General features: G+C 39.6%; 2 protein-coding genes across 2 annotated transcripts in view; one reads left to right on the top strand and one right to left on the bottom strand.

Annotated features, from left to right (window-relative positions):
- Nucleotides 1–627: 627 nt before the first annotated feature.
- Nucleotides 628–24437, top strand: part of IQGAP2 (IQ motif containing GTPase activating protein 2) — a gene marked incomplete at its 5' end in the record, with an annotated part of 35664 nt that continues 11854 nt past the window's right edge. The window contains 15 exons of the mRNA XM_009866982.1: nt 628–795; nt 8962–9052; nt 13463–13624; nt 14910–15052; nt 16004–16174; nt 17728–17811; nt 18467–18538; nt 18704–18773; nt 19118–19326; nt 20057–20206; nt 20696–20859; nt 21488–21712; nt 22291–22431; nt 22787–22871; nt 23472–23704. Coding sequence (XP_009865284.1) covers nt 628–795; nt 8962–9052; nt 13463–13624; nt 14910–15052; nt 16004–16174; nt 17728–17811; nt 18467–18538; nt 18704–18773; nt 19118–19326; nt 20057–20206; nt 20696–20859; nt 21488–21712; nt 22291–22431; nt 22787–22871; nt 23472–23704 — 2168 coding nt within the window. The remainder of the gene's footprint in view (nt 796–8961; nt 9053–13462; nt 13625–14909; nt 15053–16003; nt 16175–17727; nt 17812–18466; nt 18539–18703; nt 18774–19117; nt 19327–20056; nt 20207–20695; nt 20860–21487; nt 21713–22290; nt 22432–22786; nt 22872–23471; nt 23705–24437) is intronic.
- On the bottom strand, nt 4132–6892 carry F2RL2 (coagulation factor II (thrombin) receptor-like 2). The gene is made up of 2 exons (XM_009866983.1): nt 6835–6892; nt 4132–5305 (listed from the first exon to the last, which is right to left on the bottom strand). The coding sequence occupies exons 1-2, from the start codon at nt 6890–6892 to the stop codon at nt 4218–4220; spliced, it is 1146 nt and encodes a 381-aa protein (XP_009865285.1). The 3' UTR covers nt 4132–4217.

The raw sequence follows: 24437 nt of genomic DNA, 5'->3' as shown, positions 1-24437 counted from the left end.
AACCCCTGACATTCTGTGATTCTGTGAAAATGTGTTAGTGGTTTTATTAAATACACTAGGCCGTGTTACTTGCCGACTGAAGTCCTGAGTCCCGCTGGTCTGAAAAGTCAAGTGATTTCTCATAAGGTCAGTGTTATCAGATTGGTTATTTAAGGTGAAATTTAAAAAAATGAGGTTGGGTTGCTGTAGCTGGGAAGTCAGTATGTATGCATTTGTCCAAATCAGGGTTTCAAGTGATCTGGTCTGAAATCACTTGAAGATAAGTCTTTCAGCACTGTGACTCATTATGTAAGGCGAACATATGTAGATGTGGCACCTAACCTTTCCTTAAGTTTCATGTAGATACTATTAGCCTGTCTGCCTTTTTTTGGTAAGGATAAATTTTATTTTTATAAAGACATGGATTCAAGTGAATCAATAACTGTGGCAGAAGGGAAAAGTACACTAGTTAATAGCTTCATGTGAACATTTGAACAAAAATAATTTTATATCAGCTGCTGCTGCCGCTGCCTTTGCTTCTTGTTAAAATGATTTTTCTGTTCTTCATGTTACTGCTTTGTTCGTACCTGCTATCAGATAAGTTTCATCTTTTTTTGACAACTATGTCTTTAATAACTTTTTTGTTTCATAGGAATCATTGCAATTGGCCAGATTAATGAAGCAATTGACCAAGGAAATCCTGAGAAAACTCTAGAAACCCTACTGCTTCCCACAGCCAAGCTGCAAGATGTAAGACCGGTAAATGCAAGGCATTATCAGGATGTTCTGCACCATGCCAAAGCACAGAAATGCAAGGTTAGAGCTTTGACTGTTGCTCTTTGTCAGAACTGAAATGCCAATTCTCTTCACTTGCCTTTGTGTCCTCTGTCTTGTTTCCTCAATATTTGGATTAGCTGTGCCCGCAGGGTTGTAAATAAGCCAACGACAACAAACAGACACTAAGTAATTTGCCACTACAATTTATTTGGACTGGCAAAAGGGATTAATTCTCAATGTATTAATAGTAAGACATATTCTGCATATGTCACTGCTGACTAGAGGTAACCTTGCTTATTTTTAGCTTTACTAGGTTGCTGCAGCTATTGCAAGATGTGGAAAGTAGAGGCCAGATGTAGTTATGAATTTGTGCAAGGATCTAGTTACTAGACTGTGTCAGGCAAGTAGTTACGATATGGACAGGAATTGAGCTTTTGCCGAAAAGATGTCATGGTTGTGCTGAGGGAGTCGTGTTCCTTAACAAACCTCTGGGAAGTACTTTGAGTCTCAGTTGCTTAAATCTGATGTTTTATAGTAGTGGAGTTTTGTGTGTTTTTCTGTTCTGGTTTTATCATGCAATAACAAGCTGGCTGTCTTGTACTTGCCTTCAGTTTAAACCTATCTCAGCAGGATATTGCTATCTGCTTCCCCAAAAGCAGTGCCCTGGTTAGCATCATAGCTTGGGGGACCATAAACAAAGACCAGCCTAACAGCTTGCAGGATGTGACTGAACTCAGGATTAGCTAAAGCTACTAGCACAGCACTTAAAATGTCCAATGATTGGAAAAGATCCTTAAAGAAAATAAAATAATGTGTTCGTAAAGTAATATGGTCAGCTGGACAAAGTCACTGAACTTAGGCTTGTACAAATATCTCACCTGCAGTGAAACTGTGTTTCCACAATCCATTGTCAGAGCTTTCAAAAGGTGTTTGCACATCAATTTCTTGCTTGGGCTCCTAGGTAAGGACTGCTTTTGCTGAACACTGGATCCTGAAAAGCCGTTTCCCTTGCTGTGTGTGCTGGGGGAGGGTTTGGTGCATGCTAACTACCTCACCTGTCCTGGAAGGGCCACAGTTGGGATTCGTGTGCAGAGAGTGTCTGTGCAGGCAGTGGTTGTGCAGTGCTGGCCCAGAACATGCCCTTTGTGCATGTGTAGCGAGCTGAGATGTCCCCAAGGCAGAGAACTACAGCCCAGAGTGCCCCCACACCTGCACAGAGCTGCCCCTGCCCCATCTCACTGCTGCTCTGCTCCCTGGGTGCAAGCCTGGTTCTTGTGTGAATATCGCTGGTAGGAAACAAATGGGGGTGTCTCCAAGCTTTAGAACAAAAATGGGGCAATCTTTTTGAAATCTTCCCTTTAAAAATTTATGAGGCTTCTGCTGGCCTCTCTCTTCCAAGATATTTTGGTTTTGCAGCCCTTTGACAAGCACTTAAACATCTTCTCTGCAAGCAGTGACATTGGTCCTGTTAGGAAGAAAGCTGCTACATGTGCTTCAGAAAGAAATGCTCAAATGCATTGATCTGACATGCTTTCTGTGCTGGTAAATCACACAGATTTCATAATTCTTTAGGTAAAGATATGAATTAGATTGAACTTTCCTTAAAAAAAAAAAATCTGAACAGAATTGAAAAGACAGCATAATATCTGAAGTCTGTCTATTCATAATGTTTTATAAATTGTGTTTACAAAGCAGATCTGCCTTTAACTGTATTTAGCATGTTTTAAGAGTGAGCTGTGATAAAAGGAAGTATTTGATTTACAACGATTAGATAGCTCTGCCTGTGAATTTCTTGTGTTCCCTGGTGTAGATAGGTCTGCGTGTGAACCTCTTGTGTTCCCTAAAATCTGGTAAAACATGTGGATCAGACCTGCTCAGTTATTCTAGCCAGACTGCTGTCATAACTCTGTAGCTGTGGTGGCTCTGGGGAACTAGAGTCAGCACCCAAATCTCCTGGTACCCGTTACAGGTCTTAATCTCAGGTCACAGCTACTCTTTCCTTGCTTGAAACTGAAAATGCAAACCTAGAATTTACTGATTCCTGTAATCTTAAACCATGGCTTCTAATAGTTCTCAAGGCCATGGCAAGCCAAGTGTACTCAGGTCCCAGTGAAGAGGGACCCCATGTTTAGAGAGTGTGTTAAGGATACCTGAAAAGTTAAACAGATGTGCCAAACCCTGAAATGAAGTCTGTGTTGTTGGGTTTTTTTGAGTGACAGGCACATAAGTTTTACTGTTAGATTCACAAGTTTTTATTTACCAAAGTTGTATAACATCTGGATTATTTTAAAGTTATCTAAATCTGTTCTTTTGTATGTTGAGGGAATGGCATGATTAAAAATAACTTATATTAGGCACCAGAAGTAATTGAAAAGGGGGAGTCTTACCAGGCTGCAAATCACTTGACAACATTTTTCTAGTGCAAATGATTTTATTTAAGTAAAGTTTTTTACAATACTACTATAAAAAAGCATAAAACAATTTTCTCATCAATGTCTTACACGTTGCAGTTACAAATACAAACACCAACCGCTGAGCTCGTTTTGTAGGAACTTTATATTCAGTATATATGTAGCTTTTGAGTCTCTGTAAACATAGAAGCTGACCCTTTGCTTTATTACTGTGTGCAAACAGTCATAACTAGCTTCAGTAACACTGTAGGTATTTCCTGTGAGGATGTGGAAATAGAGAATACTACAAAATAGCTTCCCTGTTTTGCTTACCAAGCAAGAATACTACACGCCTGGATTCACACTGATAAGGGTTAGCTCCCAGCAATCCCCATGGGCTAAATGAGTGCAGGCGCTGACAAAGTGGAAGAACAAGTCTGCAGTGCAAAGCTGGTTAAGCAGCCTCGTAGGACGTGCTGCCTTGGAAGTGTCAGGCTCTGTGTCTACGGCTCTAGATTTACTGCTCCTTGACCTGTCGGACTCTGGCTCTTTATTGCCAACATGCAGAGCAGTATTGGCTCTTGGCTATGTATCAGGGAGCTTCTGCAAAGCTCGACAGCTCCCAGGCTTGTAGAAAGTGCTTTTACTTGTTCTCATTTCCACTGCACAAAACCCTTGTTTTCACATCACTGTTCCTGCAGCGATTGTGGGCTGAGAGCTAACTTGAAGTATTTGGTCTTAAAAGTGCTGTTCAGATATTGATTCCTTTACTGGTGTTCAGAGGCAGTGGTGACTGATACCCTGGTTTCTTCTTCTCAGAAGGAAATGGAGGTGTGGAGCCACTTCCCTCAATCTAGTTATACCAGATGTTGCAATATGCATGATAAAATTATAGAGCTGGAGAAGTGTATTTCTGAAGATATTCTTTGTGTAGTGTATGGAAGTAAATTTTACTGAGATTTTGGGGATTTTAACACTTAGGTTTTTTAATTGTTGCACCTGAGGTTTGTTGCTGCCTGGGTTAATACTATACAAAATCATAATTCCGATGATCTAAATATAGAACTAAATTCATTTTTCCCTGGATATTTTAACCATTGTTAGGTAAATATTGGATTGACTTCTAATTTTTGACATCAGAAAATAAAGAAAAGGATCAAGACAACTATTTAAGCTACTAAGGCATAAAGCAATTAGATAAAAAGAGTACAACCTATCTGTGTCGTAATAGTAGTAGTTGATGTGATGGATAATAAGGATAATATTGCTTGGCACAAAGCAAATAGCAAAGATGGTGAGGATCAACAGACTAACTTTAACGTACCAGAACCATTCACGAGTCTTGAGTGTTCGTATTATTGAGATATAGCAGAACACAATAGTTGCAAGAGGTATTAAAAACCCAAAGATAACTAAAGAAACATAGTAGTAGAACTGGAAGGAAGATATGGTTTCACAGGCATTGTGCACATCATGGCAGGTATAAATGCCCAGTTGTTTCACATAATAGCTTTGCCGCATTATGCAAAGTGGGAGCATGTACAGAAAGACGATGGTCCACACAGTAGCACAGACCACGATAGCGTAGGCACGTTTGGGCAGGCTTTTGTAGGTGAAGGGGTGAACGATGGCCACGTAGCGACTGACGCTGATGCACATGAGCAGCAGAATGGAGCAGTACATGTTGCCATAAAACACCGCAGTGGTAGTTCGACACATCATTTCCCCAAAAATCCAATTGTTCCCGTTGATGTGGTATGCTATTTTGAAGGGCAGCATGATGCAGAAGAGCAGATCTGAAACTGCCAAGTTTGTGTAGAGGATGGCAGTGCACACAGACCGAATCCTGAAGAGCAGCATCCACAGAATGATGGCATTAGATGGTACACCCAGTAAAACAGCACCAAGGTAGACAGTGGGTATTAGCTTGGTGCTCAGAGAGCTGGTGAGGTACTCCAGCGTGGTGTTGTTCACTTCTGTTAAAGTGGAGTCATTTGGCTTTTTTGAAGAGCATTTATGTTCTCTGATGTGGATGGTTGTTGTCTCCCCTTCTATAGCATAAGGGGGAAAGTAATCGTAGTCTCTTGCTGAAATTCCGCGGAAAGTCTTGATGAGAGACACTGTTTTAATTGCAGAGCCATTTGGTGAAAATTCTGAAGCTTGAAAAAAAGAGTTAATATTGTTAAAATGGGCAAACTACTGGATTAGCAACATAATTCACTTTTAAGTATGGAGAAGAGTAAACACATCTCCATATTTAAAAGATTTGGTGGCATTCTCCTTTTCTTTGCGTGTTCATATCAAATATCAGGGAGTTGTGCAGTGTTTTATCACCTGCAGAGTTTTTTCCCCAGTAGTAGCAATGTTGGTAATTCATTCTATAAACAGCAGCCTTAGCCTAGGCTTGATCAGAATTTCCAAATCAAACAGTGGCACTATTCTTGTCACTTTACAGATGAAACACCTGACTGCAAAAGATGCAAAAAGCACTGTCTTGTCTAACAGAGACTGAAACTTTCAAATTAGCAATTTGAAATAACCCTGAATTTTTATAGTCTCGCATTATGGAGTTAATGTTGTTCTTCAGCTTCTGACTAAAGCAAACCAGATCTTTTCAACTTACACATGAGGAAAGGAGTTAGTCTTGAGAATGAAAAACAAATGTCTGGGCTGATACTAGATCACATTGATTGGTAAGTGAATAGAAGTTCTAATGCAGCAGAAAGATTTTCAGTGAGTAAATACTGTTAGCATGTGGATAAAGCCAGTGATGCTACTTTTACTAATGCCATTTCCTCCATCTTTGGTAAAGAACTTTGTAGGAACATTGACATTTCAAGATGAAGCACAAAAGTGTTCAATACTTCCTAAAATCAAGGGTTGCAGAATAGATCTTGCAGAATAAAACTGAGGTGTCACTTAAAGAAATTTCTTAGCTATGTTTTATGCAAAAAGACTTGGCATAAAGCTTAGAACATGCATCTCGAAACTAGAATTCAGAAGCAAAGTGAAATGTCAATGAAAAACCTGCAGGTTTTTCTTTTACCCTTCCATATTGGAATGAAACATAGAAAACAGTTTTATCAATGCTCACTGGTAGATTTACAGTGGAATGTTTGGAAGTTATAATTAGTAGACTACATCCCTTTCAGTGATGGATGGTTAACCCAGAAAATGATTTTTAATCACTCTAAAAGACATGTATGTGCGTGCATGTGCATATATATAAAATAGTTTTTAGAAATGAGCTTAGCTTGAAAAGAGGTTTGATTTTAGTGAGGGAAAAAATAAGCTTGTTATTTGAGCATTTCCTTTGCTTATTTTTGCATTAATAGTTACCTAAGCATTTCCTTCTAATAGAACCATCGGTGAAGTAATAGCACCATCTGTGAAGTTTTAAAGCAGAAAGCACAAGACTACAGGTTTCAGATTATTTTATCACTAAATGAGTACTAGAGAGAAGATAGAGCTTCAGTAAGTGTAGAAAGATCCTTTAAATAAAATTCCTTATAAAAAGTGACTGGGTGGAGATACAGTGCCACTGAAATAAAATAATAAAAATCTGCCTTAAGCGTATTTTTCTGTAGTGATGCATGTGCTGCAACCCATTTATGATGGCAAAGTGCCAACATTATGAAAAAACAGATGTTACTGACTAAAATATGGAATAGATACAGAAAAGACTCACCTGTTGTGGGAAGACTGAAAGAGAAAGAAAGAAGTCCAGTAAAAACCAGTATCTTCATTGTAGTATGTGAAATCCAGCTGGCCGAACAACAATGCTGCTCTAATTCATCTGGAGGCATTTTATGGGGAATTTTTCTTTTCCTTTCTCTAAGGGACTAAGGAAAGATTGATCTGTCTTTCAGAAACATCCTGTAGACATGAGGTTTATGGTAAGGAGCTAGTTTGTTCTTTGTCTACTACAGCAAGAGGGTGTGACGTATCCAAATATGCACACATGACTCAGTTTCAGCCTCTGCCCAACACAGAGATAAAATTGCGTTACAGCAGAAATTTAACTCCTAATTTACCCTGAGCCTGAAGCTGATGTGGAGAGTTCTTCTGGAATTTGTACATACAGATATTTAGGGTAAAAAGGTACTTACTGGGGTAACCCCCCTCAGGGGTCTCAGACTGAAATGCTGTGTTGCTGAACTCTGTACCTTTCTCGAGGTAGAAGCCAGCTTGAAGAAGAGTGGTGATCTTGGTTAAGCAAATGCAAAGGTGAAAGCAAGCCACACATACAAACATGCTGTGAGAAAACTGTTCTGCTTTGCCTTTTACCTGGTGCCCACTGTTAGCTGCCTGTGCTCCTTAGATCCAGCTCTGCTCAGACAGTTCCCACCCCTCCACAGCCTGCTGCCTCCAAAACCTTTCCCCTATTTTCATCTGCTGTTTTGTTCATCCGTTGATCCCTTCCTTCTTCCCTGCCTGAAATTTTTTTTTTCTTGAATGCCAAATGACAACTGCTTACTTCATTAGAAAAAAATCAATCCAAGTCATGGTCTGGCTTCCAAGCTAGCAGCAAGGCTCAGCAAAAGCTGTACTTGGGTCCAGAGCAGGGTTTTTTTTGTCTGTTCTTGTATTTAGTGTGTAAAAGCTTGACACCAGATAAGGAATTCTTTTCAGTTTCCCAATCTTACCTCAAAATTGTCAGCTGTAGTTTGGGAGTTTATTGTATACTCTGTTAAGTGTTAGCTAGCTAACTCTCATTAGAAAAGCTTGCGGTGTGTTCAGTGTCACGCAATTGCCTGACACTACTTGGTTTTATTTAGGTATTTTGCTACCTTGTTTACTTATATGATGCAAACTGAAGAATCTGTCTTTAGGGGTTTTTACCCAGATTTCTCTTTGTAATTATTGCAGATCGCACATCTATTGTGTTTTTGGCTTCGTGTGCAAGACCCAGGATGTTCATTGCAAAGCTAGTTCTTTATCCACACTGTTTTAACTTGAGAGTTTGTGTGGCATTTTTTTCCCCTCAAGTATTTGTGTATATATACTCATAGATCTTTATCAAATCGGTACATTCCAGTTTCTCTCATCATTAGTCTTTTCTAGATCTGGCACTCCTATTTCCTGTTCAGAATGAATTTTGTTCTTTCACCTACTGGATTGGATTTTAAATGTCACTTCAGCTCTTAAACCCTGTTTTCTCAGCTGAAGTGTTGGTTCACCTGGGCAATTGGAGTGGGGTTGATAGTGAGGATGCTGAGCCCACGTTCCTGCATCTTCTGTTTTAACCCTGATTTAATGCCAGGCTCTGTTAGCCTCTGGGAAGAGTGAGATCTGATCTGGTCCTTAATTCCTGAAGCATTTGCCATCTGAGCTAAGTCATCATTATTAAAACTGAGCTGTCTTTCTATGTCAGTTTTCACTGTCATTTTCTAATGTAATGTGTACTCAGGTGTACACATGGATCCTTTACACGTAAGGGATTCTGAAAGAAAGCCAAATTCCCTCAATTTTCTGCTTTGTGCACTTTATGCAGCCTCATGATTTGTGGTTTTATTTGACACAGATTACTTTGTCTAGACATCATGAAATGGAAGCGTTTCTAGCTTCGCTCAAAATTTTTATTGATCTTTATCTCGACAGTGTCTTCTATACATGAAAACTTTGAGAGCTTTATATTTAAACAGGAGTTTATTCAAGTCAGTAAATGGAATATAAATTGCTGATTTTAAACGGTCAAATTCTTTTTAATATCCAAGGCTTCTCAAAAGAAAATTATATATAGAAGCTCTGTCAGTATGTTCAGACACCTATTGTTATAATATTTTTTTCTGTCTTGTCTCTATCCTTTTTCCAGGAATCCCAAGATGAATCAGCGCTTCTGTGGCTGGATGAAATACAAAAAGGAATCAGTGATGCCAATAACAATATAAAAGAAGCTGCAATTTGTAAGTATTAACCTGCATCTGCATTGCTCTTGGTTTTCTTAGTCTTGTTGAAAAACTGAAACTGGCAATTTATTTATTCCTCTTCAAGCAAGTGTGACAGCCCTTCAGATGCATCAAAGGAAGTGAATGCTTGTTCTTTGTCATGCTGAAATTAGGTTGACTTAGATCTCCAGGTGTGATGTTGGTTTTATCTAAAGTGACAAACCTTAGGGCTTGGCTAATATATTCAAGTGAATTTGGCTATATAACATCAGGACCAAGATTTCTAGTACCAGTTTATCTTCACATAGCTGGTGAAACTGAAGGATATGTGAATGAGAAGGAATATATTGTTCCAGGAGCTTATTTTTCTTATGGAAGACTAATATAATGAACTATGTTGTAAGAACAAATGCTTATATGTTTACAACTTTGATAATTTCTATTTCTTTATAATCTGTTTTATTAAGTGCTAACAAACAAAAATTAGGAATACACTAACTTTAAAAGTGGTGTAAAAAGAGCACTCAGGCGTTCGAGAAGTGCATATTCTTCCAATCTGCTCAAGAGAAGAAAATCTGTGGGGAAAATGCTGAGGCTTATCCTGTTAGAGCGCATTGTGTACTGGATGCGCTCAACACCTTCTGGCAAGGTTCAGTTGAAAAATAATAATTTTAGGAAAAAAAATCCATAATGTCTAATAAAGGTTGGCAAGTAACATAGAAGCAAGTGTAGCTGGGTGTATGAGGCACACTGGAGAATGCGGTGGTACCCCTACCTGTCCCTGCCTGGGGCCAGCACAGACCAGCTGAGGCTGTTAGCTTGACACTGGGTATTGATTCACCTTCTGCTTGACTTAGCTTTGCGTGAGTCAGTGTCACCTTCATTTGCACCCTAAGAGCTTGTGAATACAACTGCTGAAGTCGGTTTTTTTTTCAGCCTTCGTTAGTGCAGTTCAGCAGCCTGTTTGCTTACAGGCAGGCTATGTCTGTAGTTAGGGCTTGGGGAATTGTGCATGGAAGAAAACAAACACAGCTAGCTAGTACAAAATATCCTATCCAAGCTACAAAAACATTGCATTTAATGTGATTGTTACTTTAAAATTGATTTGATCAATTAACACAGTCTTAGCATTGCCAGTCGGATACACTGAAAACGCTTGGAAATATTTCTGTAGGTCACACATCTGCAGTGAAAAGCATCTGGTGTGTGTTTTTTTGAGAGGGAGGCAGACACAACAGAAATGTATTGTCGTAAACCTTCTTTTGTGGACAAAAAAACATTTCCCATCAATGTTACTCAGAGACGAGAGGAAACATCTGAGTGCAGAGAAGGGAAGGAAATGCCTATCTTAAAACAGATGTAAGTTAAAGCTAAAGAGCAACTTGAAAACATCCTTATGTATTACACCAGTGTCCACTGGTGTAAAAGCATTAAGAATATCTCATAAATGGCTTGCAGAAATTAGCACAGCATTATCCATACACCAGTACCATACAATGTTGTTGCCAAAGATAAGCCACTGCTGGTCCACTAGCTAGTTGTTGTAGTTAAATCTTTTCATATAATCTGTGTTTGTAGTAAATGCACAGCTTTTCACAATCAAGTATGATCAGCAGAACTGTTTTAACAAGTCACTCGTGGAAATAACTACTAATCTCCTGTACTCTGCCCTCTGGGTTGAAAGGAAACAGTGTCAGCACAGCACATTCTTTAGAAGAGCTCTTAAGGTTTTGCCGCTAAAAACTGAGATTTAAAATTTCCCCGTGGAACAGAACCTGATACTTCCTATAACAAACACTTCCTGTCTCAGGAAGTTAGCATGTTGTGTTCGCATAGTCTAAACTTAAAAGTTCAGCTTGATCACAACTTGGAAATGAACTTTTATTTTCATCTTTCTCAGAGATGCTATTTTTAAAATGCAAACCACTCCCCATGTCCCACTCCAAAACTTTTGCAAAACAGTCCAGGATTTATTTTTTCATTCAGAACAAAGCGTATGTTTGATGTTGCTGCAGTAATGGCAACAAAACATGCAGTACAATAAGAGAAGGTAGTGACAGCTCTACTGAAACAGTCTTGGCCCCATCCAAACTAATTTTTGTCCTCATGTAAAAATTAAATACTACAGTATTGTAATTTTAAAAGGCTTTTACAAACTGTCTTCCCTGTCAGTAACGGCCTCTCTCTTTATCTTCACTTAGAAAGATGTGTTTGGCTAATGCTGGTGCATTTCCTAATTCTTCATGCTGTTTGCTGCACAGTTTGCATCACCTTGCTTCGCTTCTTGAATCAGTTCAACCATTGTACTCCTTATCTATGTGGAGGACAAAATGAGATTGGCCAAATATCAGTTTTCAGGAGTAGACACCAACACTGACCTCAGTCTTGCACAGGAAAAGTCTGTCTGTCAAAGCAGGATCTGTCATGACAGAGTCCATGTTATAGCAAAAAGCTAGTCTTTGGCCCTGTTGAAAGTTCAGGCTTCTCACCCTAGACAGCTGCATCTTTGTGTATCATAGCTGTTTGAAAGGAAGATGAGTGTGGAAAAGAACCCGTCACAGTGTTGATCTGGCACTGGCATCCCAACTGCTGCAGGAGCAGACTGCAGCCCACAGTTCTCCTGCAGCTGGGAATGGCAAAGCTCCATTTGCTTATAAATTTTACAGGGTTCACACGGCCTTGCTTTAGGGCAACAATTGTATTAACTGTGAGCACTTCAGTGGAAAGGAATAATTTCTTTTGAATTGTTTTTTTCCTAAACATTTGCTAAACATTTTTTTACATTTTCCTTCATAAACAAAGGCAGCAGGAGACCTACAGAAACAACTCTTAGCTAGGTTGTGTCCTTTTTTTTGTCTTTGTGACAATAGCTTTGAGCACCTATGGGTATGGAGGAAAGATGAAGAGGAGGAACAAAAGTATTCAGATACTGGTAACCAGAGTTGATGAGACACATGGGACCGTGTATGAGCAGGGCTGAGCCTGCAGAGCCACCTGGGCCAGCAGCAGCAAGCTGGTAACATGTGGCTTCGCAGTTTTTGCTGCTTCCTTGCTGCTGAGGCGAGATGTCTGGGCATCATATCAGAGCAGGCTGTACAAAGTCACCTCCACCCTGTGTGGAGCATGTGTGTGCCTGGCAGGTGTCTATTTCATAGCACAGAAAAGCGGTAGGATGCTATCTGGTAGAAATCCAGATGGTGGTGGTGTTGTATGTTCGTTTTGTTTCTCAGCCAGCGGCCAGTGTACTAGGAGATCAACCTGTTAACTGTCTAGCCAGAGCTACCTGTTCCACCTTAGTCAAAGGAACAACAAAGAAGAACTGTTTCACTTGATGAACTGCTCTCCTACTAGCTCAGCCTCAAGCAGTGCCTCCTGTGTGGAGGCTCCTGATAGTGAATACTCCACTGAGTGTGGGTATTGTTCTGGATGTGCACAAGATAAGGAAAAGCACCCAGTGTTGCAGCGTAAAACCCAGTAGTGGGATGCAAAAGTAGCCATAGTCACTTAAGCCAGTATATAATGTATATATTCTAGCCATATATCCATTCACTTGTTCCTCTGTGCGTGGATCTTGAATTTAGATGTGAAGGAACGCCATAAAGACCAGAGCAGCAGTTTCTAAAGCAGCATATACCTCTAGTGTGTAAGGCACCTTGAAATGGTGTGTGCTGCTACATGCTCTAAGGTGTGATGGTATCAGCTCCTTCAGTGGTGGTGGGACCTGCACAAAGCAAAGCATGCTTAGGAACACCCAAATCAGAGTATGGGTAACATGGCATAATGTCTTTTGAACATGCTCCTGAGAGGCATCACCTCTCAGGACACTTTTATGTGCTCTGGAAACAAAAGCTGCGTCTCTGGCAAACTCAGGGGCATGGATTTGCTGCATCAGCTTTGAACAAGTTCCCCAGGGGTGTGGACAAGAAAGAGTCACTTCAGGATTCCAACTAGGATGCTGCTGGTGTTGCTCAAGGCAATACGATTTTGTTCCCATTTTGTATAGTAAAAGTGGATGTTAAGGTTTACAGCTTGTCACTTAACGACTTCATGAATCTCTAGAAGGTTACTAAGTGATCAGCAGATGATGGCCGGGGTACCTGCCATCCTCAACCTCTGCCCTGGTGTCATCTGGTTTGTCACCTGATGGTGGAGAAGCGATGCCCTCAGACTGCTCTCAGTTGTGCTGTGGCTGCATCCCAGCTGGGGCGGAGTGCACACTTTCTATCTAACAAGCTTGCTGTTCTCTGAAGTACTTGTCCTTACAAGCATGAAGGAGACTGCAAATGGGTGAAGCACTGAATTGCTGTGTATGTCATGCTGTCAGTGTGTGCCAGCGTTAGAAGTCCATTATCAAAGTTGCTGAAGGCTAGAGCTGTGGGTACATAAAGTATAAACCACTTAATTTCCTATGTCATTATTTTACTCTAGTGGCTGTTGGAACATCACTGATTAACAAGAGCTTGGAGAATGGTGATTCACAGCCAATCCTGATGATACTGCAATCCAAGTTTGGATTACGAGTCATTCCTGAGTGTGCTGAATCCTACTTCAGGAACCTCTCTGAAGCCAAGAACGTGAAAACTGGAGAAGGTAAAACCTTCCTGATCAGGACAGTTCTATGCGTCGACATCACCGAGACAACTGAAAAACTAGCACAGAAAGCTTACCTAAAATCACTGTAAACTGAGAAAGTTGCTGGTTTTAAATCTTTAGAGAAGTGTTAATTCTTGCTGCAGCGCTTTTTACATGATGCTGAACTGTTGCACACGTCATCCAGACCACAGTACATGCTGAGAAACAAGTCTAGCTATTTCTAGAGTCTAGCTAAGACTTTCCAGAGTCTCAAACTAGCTTCTGAGAGAATTCAATGCAGCTTCTCTGTAACTGTCAATAGACTAGTCCATCCTCTCAGAAAACCATATTATTCTGATTTTTTGGGTTTTTTTCCCCAGATGCAGAAAAGGGTTAGGCTGGACACTTCAGCCTTACAGGTTGTTGTCAAAGATCAAGCCACACTCTGCCAGGGTGTTCATGGCCTATTTATGGTCCCTGTGCATTGCCAGAGCAGCAGGTATCAGTAAAAGCTGGGGCTAGAATCTGCCCATAGTAAGAGGATGGGATGTTTTGTCATGTTAGAGCTGCAAGCTGGTCATAGCTAATGCAGCTAACATTAGCTAACGGATTTTTTTTTTTTTTAAGTTTTTGTCAATGCAGTACATTTTCTTGCAGTAGACAGGCATGTTTCATCCTGCAACATAAGTTTTGAGAGGGGCATTTTGCACAATTGACCATACCAGCTTTAACTTGGGGCCTTTTGTCCATGAGGAAATGAGGCTTTTCCTGCCTGTCAGGGTACAGCCTTGTTTACCAAAGCACTAAAGATAATGATGTAGATATAGGAAATATCCCATATGTGCTGAGTGTCAGTAAGACTAGCATTTGGCCAGAAGACAAGAACAATAGGTTTTTTTCTAAACACAATCTCAGTTCCATGGTGGTGGAAGACATAGCTTTGAAGATGCTGGCAGTGAATCTTTGCTAATCTCATAGCTGTTTCACTCTAGAAGAATGATCCGGATCCTCCTAACAGGGTATTTTGAAAACATACATGCTACAAACTGGCCCAAAATATTTAGTAACTTTGCATGTATCATAGAATAAAATCATGTAATGGTTTGGTTTGGAAGGAACCTTAAAGATCATCTAGTTCCAACCCTGCTGGCACAGGCAGGGACACCTTCCACTAGACTAGGTTGCCCAAAGCCCCACCCGGCCTGGCCTTTTTTCCCTTATCTGGGAAAGGCATACCAAGAAACAGTAAGTGCATTGCTTTTTTTTTTTTTTTGCTTTATTTTTTTGTATGTATTGCTTTTAGATTCTAACGAAAGTCCGTGGATTAAACTTGTCATGAAAACCATGTATGATTACTATTATAATGTGGAAACTGAGGAAGGTACCTGTGTTGCCCCTGAGGGAGTTGTACCAAAATACTCGTGGTTAACTGTTGAGGAAATACAGGTAGGTGACTGAAACATTTGCTTTTATTGCAAACATAGCATAACCATTTGAGAGAGACAGAGAGAGCAAAACATAGCAATGTCAAGGGAAGAAGCTGTGCTGGGTGAGACTGAAGAACCCTTTAGGTCAATATCTGCTTCTGACAATAGCAGCAACTTAAGTCTAAGCAGTGATCACTAAGCAGTGATAGCACAATGGCCATCAGCATACAGTGAGGGAGGAAGATCTGATTGCTTTCATAGGCTTTTATATTTTTGGGCTTCCAACTGACCTATAACAAGGAATTGCGTTATGTATTTTGGGGGCAGGTGGAAGCATCGTTTTATGTTTAATCATCTGATGGCATTCTTGTATCTCCAAGTTCAGTAGGATGAGTGTGATACTTAAACTGCCTTACCATAGAGGTTTTGCCTTGGCATGAAATATAACTTAGAACAAAGTAGATCACACAAGCTTCTGCAAGATATGTTTTGTTATTTTCTTTATTCTGATGCAGCTCATCTAGGTTATGGGTTTGCTCTGCTGCACAAACAGTTGAAATCACAGTGTAGGTCCTTCTGAAGTTCTGACTTCAGCAATACTTGAGTGTGCTTCTCTACAAAGAGCTTCCTAATTCATTTAGTATTTCTTGTTGTCCAACTTCTACAAAATACTTTTAAGTATTAGGAAAGCGGAACTCTTCAAAGGAGTAAAAAAAAGGTGTCTCAAAATAGTACATCCAGATATAAAACTGAGGCTTGAAAGGAGTTCAGTTATCCTTCATATAAAATTCAGCAGTGGAAAAGTAGGTCTTCCTTCATACTAAATAGAATCTAGGGGTAAGTCAGAGGGACTTGGATAGGATGAACATGAGCTGTACACATGATGGAGTGAATACAGATCAAATTCAATTATGGTTTTGGCTTGAGGTTTTTTGCTTTTAAATTACTTTTTTCCATGATCTCCTAACAGAGCATTGTTGGGCAAGTTACAGCAGATTATAATCGAGAGCAGCTGTGGCTTGCTAATGAAAATCTAATTGTTCAGCTGCAAGCCCGAGCAAGGGGATTCTTAGTCAGAAAAAATTACCAGCAGAGGAAAGCATACCTTCAAAACCAGGAACCATCTGCCATCAAAATACAGGTATTGTTCTAGAATAAAAAGGTAAGATGGCTCGGGCAACTTTCTGCATGTGACACGTGATGTGGCTGATTACTACCACTGATAAAATTCTCAGATAAGTCTGTCTCCCTGTTTTCATTAGCAGCAGTTCAAACTTCTATATCTGCAAATATGTTATTGTCCTCATTAGAATAATTGAGCTTTTAAATAGCAAATATCCAGTTTTAAAAGATTGGGTCATATCTACCTGCAGTCTAAGTTACTTCAGTGGGAGAAGCTCAGAAACACATAGCCTATAATCTTCTTTCTGAGGTGTTCAGGTTTTGCTCAGCACACCTAACTATGCATGGAAAAAGATCAGAGAATATTTGTTAACTATCGAAGCAAAAATTCTTTGGCAAAGCAGAACTTAAGCTATACATTGCTTTCTAGACTATCCCCAGTTGGAATTGGTTTACTTCTGCTCCATGAAGTCATAGCTGCATGGGGAGTGCCAGCCACTCTGGCATTCTCAGGCTCTGGCAGTATTTCTTGGATGTCTTCAGTTTGCTGAACTCTGAAAGGAATATAAAGGAAACTTTCTGCTGAGGGTGTGAACACTGGCAAATGCATGCACACTAGTTTTGAATGGTGAAATAGCCGTTTCCTGTTAGAAGTAATTTATTCTAGTCTTGAAATTTATTCTAGTCAACCAATCTTTCTTCTCCTCGAAATTACAAAAAAATGTACAACTGATTTTTTTAACCTATAATAACTTAATTTAAAAACTCATTATGATAAATATCTTTAAAACTAGCAGGTATCATTGGTATTGGCTTTTAATTTTATGGCGTGGTGTCTGAGGCACAGTAAAGGACTGTACTGTTCTTTGAGGAATTCAGGATGTGTGAAAAAGTTCAAAAATATGGAGAAACATAGGTAGACAAAGTTGTTCTCTGATTGCTTTCTTTGAGCATTAAAATAGAAATGGTTTGTGAAAAGACAACAAGTAGAAGATAAGGCCGGTGTCACTGGCCTGATGGAGATGAAATGTAAAATACGGTAAATGTGGTGAGACTATCTGTGTTATCCCTGTCATTGGATTCCTTACCAAGAGTTTGCATCTGGACTAGCAAAGGGAGAACCAAGTGAGGGAACTGGGAGGTTGTTATCTGTGATACAATACGATCCTGAGTGACTCTAGAAGACCATAGACTTGGGAAGGATACCAGGCCAAGAGCAACAGGGGTCCAGCTAGATAGGGAACAGCTTTTGGATACAATGGGCAAGAGCTGGCAAAGTCTTCCCTGTGTGGGATGGGAAGCTACAGAATGTGAGTGTAGTGGTGATGGCTTCAGAGGAGGGAAGAATATGTCACTGGACAACAGCGGTGAGATAGGCTAAAAGTAACATGAAACGTATTGGGGCACCTTAAAGAGCTGCAGAGATGCAAACTTATTTACACCATAGGTGTCTTTTTACCATGATGGCAGGTTTTTTCTCTACAAGATACACTGTTAATGATTTTAGTGTATATATGTATATTTTAATAAGTATGAGTTTCTAATAATGGTCTCCTGCCTTGTATAAACTAGGCTTTCTGGAAAGGATTCAAACAAAGGAAAAGTTATGTTGACAGATTAAAGGTGCTTCAAGGCAATGCTGCTGCTATTGTTAAGGTAAGATCCCACTGTGTTTTTGGGCCTGAGCATGCTTTATGCCTTGGCTTGGTCCTTCACCACCTGTGAAATAGAGACTAGGAACACAAACTGGAGGGACTTGTGCACCAGAAATTTTCATTGAATTGAAAGGTTTTAACTGACAGCTTAAGTAAATTGCTTCTTGAAAGCCCTGTGTTTGCCTTCTACCAGGCTTTGCTGAACTTGAATGGCTCGTAATAGATATTTCCTTGTGCTTCTCTTTCCATAATAGTAAATTAGAAAATATTAGAGATGACAACATGTTATTTCATTAAAAGCTGTCAAATCTATCTGTCTGAAAAGTGTTTACTTTTCTGTGATGGTGATGGGACAATATGTCATGAGTTAATCACAGATGGGATATTGATGATCTGTGTCTAAAAAGACTGGTGTAAAATTGAGAGCTGAGATTTGAAAGTAGCATAGACTTCCAAAGATAATGCTACACATGTGTGGTAGAACCTTGAACTCAACTTGCTATTTAAGTTGAAGCCCAGTTGTAGAGCCATCTATGGCCCCAAGCATGTGAGAACAGCATGCCTGCAGAAGAGGGCAGAAGCAAATCTAAAACATACACACACAAAAGAGTTTGCAGTGTCTCTTGAGTTTTCATTTACTTTTATTTAATTTTCAGATTCAGTCATTGGTCAAAATGTGGCTAGCAAAGCGAGCTTACAGAAAACGGCTGCAATACTTCAAGGATCATGTAAGTACTATTTCTCCATTTTGAGTATAAAGCATTAAAATAGGGTAGTATGATGGCACAGACAATTTTGGGAATCTCAGGAAAAATTGTGCAAGTTCTTCAGTGTGTTTTTGAGCAGAAATGTGGTATAACTAGGTTCTTTTGTCTAATCTTGGTCCCTTCCAGAATGATGAAATTGTGAAGATACAAGCATTTCTCAGAGCAAACAAAGCCAGGGAGGACTACAGAACACTAAGTAAGTGGCAACAGTTGAATGTTCTGTATTTGGGGGGAAGTATGCTATTGTGTTCAGTCTTTTTTTTTTTTTTCCCTTTTCTCTTAAAAAAACCAACCAAACAAACAAGAAAAACCAACTTTGACCCAGGATTTCTCAGTCTCCTATTCCCCTCAAAAAGCAGATGCAAGTGTTTGCAAACCAATTGTTTACAAGCTGTCATACCACACAGTATGACAAAAATATTGCTCTGGCATAAACTTGCCTCAGCAGTTCCAAATTTTTCTGCACAATTATCACTTTCCTGAGGGTTTATGGGTGTTCAATATTATGTCGACTAATAAATCTATTTACCTCGACTATAGTTGGTGCTGAAAATCCACCCTTGACTGTCCTGCGCAAATTTGCCTACCTTTTGGACCAAAGTGACTTAGACTTTCAAGAAGAACTAGAAGTAACAAGGTTAAGGGAAGAAGTGGTTACAAAAATTCGATCCAGTCAGCAGTTGGAGAAGGACTTGAACTTAATGGATATAAAGATTGGACTGCTGGTGAAAAACAGAATCACTCTTCAGGTCAGTAGACTCTGTTCAGGCTCCCTTGGTAGCATGTACTGTGCACTTCTGTGTGTCAGTGGAGCTCAGGATAACACGATCACAGCACGGTTGAGTCTGGAAGGGACCTCTGGAAGTCGTCTGGTCTAACCAGCCCCCCCAAAGCAGGGCCATCCAGAGCAAATTGCCCAGAACCATGTCCAGACAGCTTTTGAATATCTCCAATGATGGCTATTCCACGGCCTCTCTGAGCAGCCTGTGGCAGCCCTTGGTCACTCTCAATTAGCTAAAATACTCTTAGTAAATGAAGTGCTTTCTTTATGTGTCCTAAGTAATCTGGCCAAAATACCTTATGGTAGAGGTTGCTCTGTAGTCTTGAGTTGCTACGTTAGTTTGCTACTGAATGTCACTGTTTTGCTACTTGTGGACAACAGTAATTGCTTGGCAGATTTTAAACATCTTTTCTATGGTAGAACAGAGTAGACTTCTGATCGTATGCAAGAGCTTGTTCATTGTTAAGTAAATGATTAACGAGTCTGCACATAAGATCAGGTTTCCCAGACAGTCATTGTTGGCAAGCTATACTGGTGACAAGATAAAGAGGTTCAGAAGACTGGTTACTGACTAGAGCAGCAAGAAATATGAAGCTGATCTGGAAGAATATCACGTTTAACATGGCTGGGAAAAAGTTAATTTTTACAGTTTGCCTTTTCTGAATATATAATCCAGACTTTTGATCATCTATCTGCAGGATGTGGTACTGCACAGTAAGAAACTGAACAAAAAGAGCAAAAGCCAGCTGGAAGAGATGGTTATGGTTGACAAACAGGGTATCAAAGGTTTGAGTAAAGAGAGAAGAAAGAAACTGGAGGCTTATCAACATTTATTCTATCTTTTACAGGTAAATCTGAATGTAAAATTTAACATGAAAGCAAATTGCTAAAGAAAAACTAGAAATATATTGCCTGTTTTGTTTTAGTGATTGTAGTAGTGAAGGTGAAAATATCTCCATATGCGGAGTGCACTAAATACTGTGATCAATTTCTAATATTTCCTGTAATTGAGAAGGACCTTGCTGTCTTTAAACTGTGCAAGAAACACAGCTGTTTTTCTCTTGAGAAAAACTTCAGTACATACCGAAGCCAAAGAGAAAGATTTTCCTTGGTTATAACTTTCAGTCCCTGTAAATTATGGTTCACTATTATTGTGCATTATATGTGGTGGAAAGGAAGTTGCCTGCTTATAATGCATCTCTTCTTGTGCTTCAGTGACATATATGGGAATTAACACAAATGGTTTAGATGTTGATAGAAGTGTAGAGAGAGCTTGCCCCCAAGAGGGTGTAGTTTGTCCTGGACAATAGCATTTAAGTCATTTGTTTATTTTGCAGACTAATCCCACGTATCTGGCAAAGCTGATCTTCCAGATGCCACAAAACAAATCAACTAAGTTTATGGATACGGTCATCTTTACTCTATATAACTATGCCTCAAATCAACGAGAAGAATATCTGCTTCTCAAACTCTTCAAAACTGCTCTAGAAGAGGAGATAAAGTATGTGCATTCACAAGAAGGCTTTCTGCATTGCAGACAGTTCAATGAATAATTTGTATCTAAAAGAATTTGATGATTAATCTTTGAACTCCTGTAAAATTGCATACATGTTTTTGTTAATGACAGATTTGTAATTTATTCATTTACTTCAGCTATTTCTAATTCAGAAATTTCAGAAATTTCTAATTCAGACAATCTTTCTGTATGGAAAAGATGCTTGCAAAAGTAGACACTAGGATTTCCTGCTTTTGTCTTTGAGTATTTAATGGTGAAGAAAGTATTTTCCTTTTCTGTGTAATGTGTTCTGCAAGTGGAGAGTGGTGGCTTGTCTTGAAATGATAAAGTCTTTTATACCCTTTACAGATACTTGCTGAACACATATTTGGACCTGAATAGGGTATATATCAGCTGCCACTGACTACACTATGTTCCAGGGACATTATTATAATGCATGTAGAATTCAGGCAGTAGTTTCTATAATAATATTTTTTCATATGAAAGCCTGAGAAACAGATTGTGTAAAGGTGTCTCAGGACAGAAATAGGATAATTTAAAACATGTGGGTTTTGAAACAATAAATAATTGCATACATAGCTGAGACCTGAGAATTCTTTTGTTTTTGATACAGCTCTAAGGTAGACCAGATACAGGATATTGTCACTGGAAACCCCACTGTCATTAAGATGGTTGTTAGCTTCAATCGAGGTGCTCGTGGACAGAATACTCTGCGTCAGCTCCTGGCCCCAGTGGTGAAAGAGATTATGGAGGACAAGTCCCTTGTAATCAACACTAGTCCTGTGGATGTGTACAAGGCATGGGTAAACCAGCTAGAAATGCAGACCGGTGAGGCCAGGTGAGGAAGCTGGGCATATTTTAGCATCTAAATGCTTGAGGGATCCCTCGTTTCTTCTGGCAAATTGTGCTTGTGCCCATGCGTCCCTTTCCCATCTTCCTGAAGCATGAGAGCCTTTGGGAAGAGGTGCTTGGAAAACCTGTTCTGAGCAACAAAGGGATCACTTTCCTGGTCATGAACTTTAGGACTCAATTACTTAATCTTTACAAGCGTAGTAGACTCTGCTATGGAAGAATGTATAGCTTTTTCCCAGGTTTGTAACAGTATGTTAGCAGTATCCCAGTCCTTTGAGGAGCCATGCTGGGACTGGGATGTGGAGATCCATGCCTTACAAAAGGAAGGGATCCTAATTTAATTAAGGGGAAGGTAGATGATGGCATGTGCAACCTCACCTAAACAAGCTGTTACCCTTAAAAAAAAAAAAAGGAAGCTAATGCTTCTGAGACTTTTGTTACTTAGCTTCAATTGTATTAATCTTGACTTTTTTTTGTTCACTTATAGCCCTCATAAAGCAAAAAAAAAAATTTATTTTGCTCTCAGATATGTTTAGCTTGATTTACTATCCATTTCCTTTGCAGCAAACTGCCATATGATGTAACCACAGAACAAGCATTAACACACACAGAAGTGGTTAATAAACTGGAATCATCGATTCAGAGTTTGCGAGCAGTAACCGACAAAGTTCTCATGTCTATATTCTCTTCTCTCAATATGATGCCGTAAGTACTGAGATAGAACTCTCCAAGTTGCAATTCATGTGCACAGTGAGGCTTCACCTGCAACTCAGTGGTGTACATAACTTTCAAATTTCAGGGCTTGTTATACGTGCCTCTCAAATGACTTCCCCAGTAGAGGGAGCGGTTTCTCCACTTCTACTCTGCTGCAGCAGCCTTTTGAACACATCTCCCTGTACTTGAAACACTTTTATTTTCCACTATTGTCACCTTTAGTGTTTTAAGTAGCTGGTCAAAAAGTCAGTAACTTGACTGACTAAATGATCGTATTGTGTTTCGTCTTTGTGTTTCATCGGAGTCTTCCCCATATTTGTTTCCTTTTCATCTGCTCTGTGTGTAGTTATGGAATGAGATACATAGCCAAAGTTCTGAAGAGCTCACTCCATGAGAAATTCCCAGATGCAACTGAAGATGAACTATTAAAGGTAGGCTTCTGAGGGCCAGCTGCCAGCAGCTTGTTGTTTTAATGCCAAGAAGGGATTTTTATTGACACCAGGCATTCTAAGGAACTGAGAACAGCAGCATTTACTGGATGAATTTGACACTACTTAGGCTGCAGAGGGGTGGTGGAAAGGAAGAAGGGAACTGTGTTGCCACAACCTAGCTATCTTAATCTGGGTGCTCAGCAACTCTTATGGCAGGCACTGCTCAACCTGCATTGAATAGTAACTGTTCTTACAAGGTTGGAGTTTACCTGAATCATCTTGGGGTTAGGTTTTGTACTGTGGTCCCTACCAGCAGCAATCCTTTCATGGAGAACACTGTGGCATTTTTTTTTTTTATCTTTACCTGAAGTTGTTAACATATTAAAAAAGGAAATGTATTTTTAAAAATTGCATTAATATTATTATTTAAATACAATGAGGAAGGGCTCTAAAAACATACTGCAAGTAGATTACATATATCTTAGTGATTCTTCTAGCACTGGTTCCTGTGGCCTAATTCAGAAGTAGAAATTACGGATCATGTTTTGTAAAATGTAATTACTGTATGCAAATAGAAGATACTTTTAATTTCTCTTTTAGATTGTTGGCAACCTCCTGTACTACCGCTACATGAACCCTGCCATTGTTGCTCCTGATGGTTTTGATATAATTGATATGACAGCAGGGGGCCAGATACACCCTGACCAGAGGAGGAATCTAGGTTGTGTGGCAAAAGTCCTTCAGCATGCTGCTTCTAACAAACTGTTTGAAGGAGAGAGCGAACATCTGTCATCTATGAACACTTACCTCTCACAAACATACCAGAAGTTCAGGTATGCAAAGCCCTCTAATACATACGCAATAAGCGCTCACCTCTAGGATAAGTAAGGCAGATGGGCTCATCACTTACAGGAATTCCATGCTCAGAGTTAAAAATATTGAGCGATGTGCCATGAAGAAATTCTCCCTGCTGAGGAGATTGAAGCAGGTGTAACAATTTGAGCTTCTGCTTCAACATTGCTTTGAGAACTGATCATTTTTGGCTGGCTTCGTTGCACTAAGGCTTCCTTACTGCAAACACAGACTGTGAGAGCAGTACGAGGTGATTCATTACCCAGTGGAAATAATGTGTTCTTTGGGTTGGGAGGACAGCCGAATGTTGTGAGAGAAAAACTTACTGGTCAGGAAAAAAATGTGAGTTTTGAGTCTTTCATCTTTGCCAAGAGATTCCACACAGATTTTATTCTTTCATCTTGAACACTTGTTGGAAAATACATATTTTGCTACAGTCTGGGACACAATTTTTTTGGATTATTGCCCATCTTTGGGAGCAATTGCTATTACTAGCTTGAAGTGCTGCTGAGTCTTGCAACAAACTCACTTTCAGAACTTCTATCTATAGTATCTGCCCTTCATGAAAGCAAATGCACTATTCATATATAGAGCTTCCTCAAGAGATCTGCCATGAACACAAAACTTAGTAATTCTGTTTACTGAAGTAGTTAGACCATAACCAGTCCTTTTGATCAGTACCAAAGGAAGAATCCCTCTTCTAATTAAGCTAAC

The sequence above is a fragment of the Apaloderma vittatum genome, unplaced genomic scaffold, assembly GCF_000703405.1.
Source record: "Apaloderma vittatum isolate BGI_N311 unplaced genomic scaffold, ASM70340v1 scaffold3073, whole genome shotgun sequence".
In the NCBI taxonomy this organism is placed as follows: Eukaryota; Metazoa; Chordata; class Aves; order Trogoniformes; family Trogonidae; genus Apaloderma; species Apaloderma vittatum.
The sequence above is the reverse complement of the archived record's forward strand: the minus strand, read 5'-3'. Positions and strand labels throughout refer to the sequence as shown.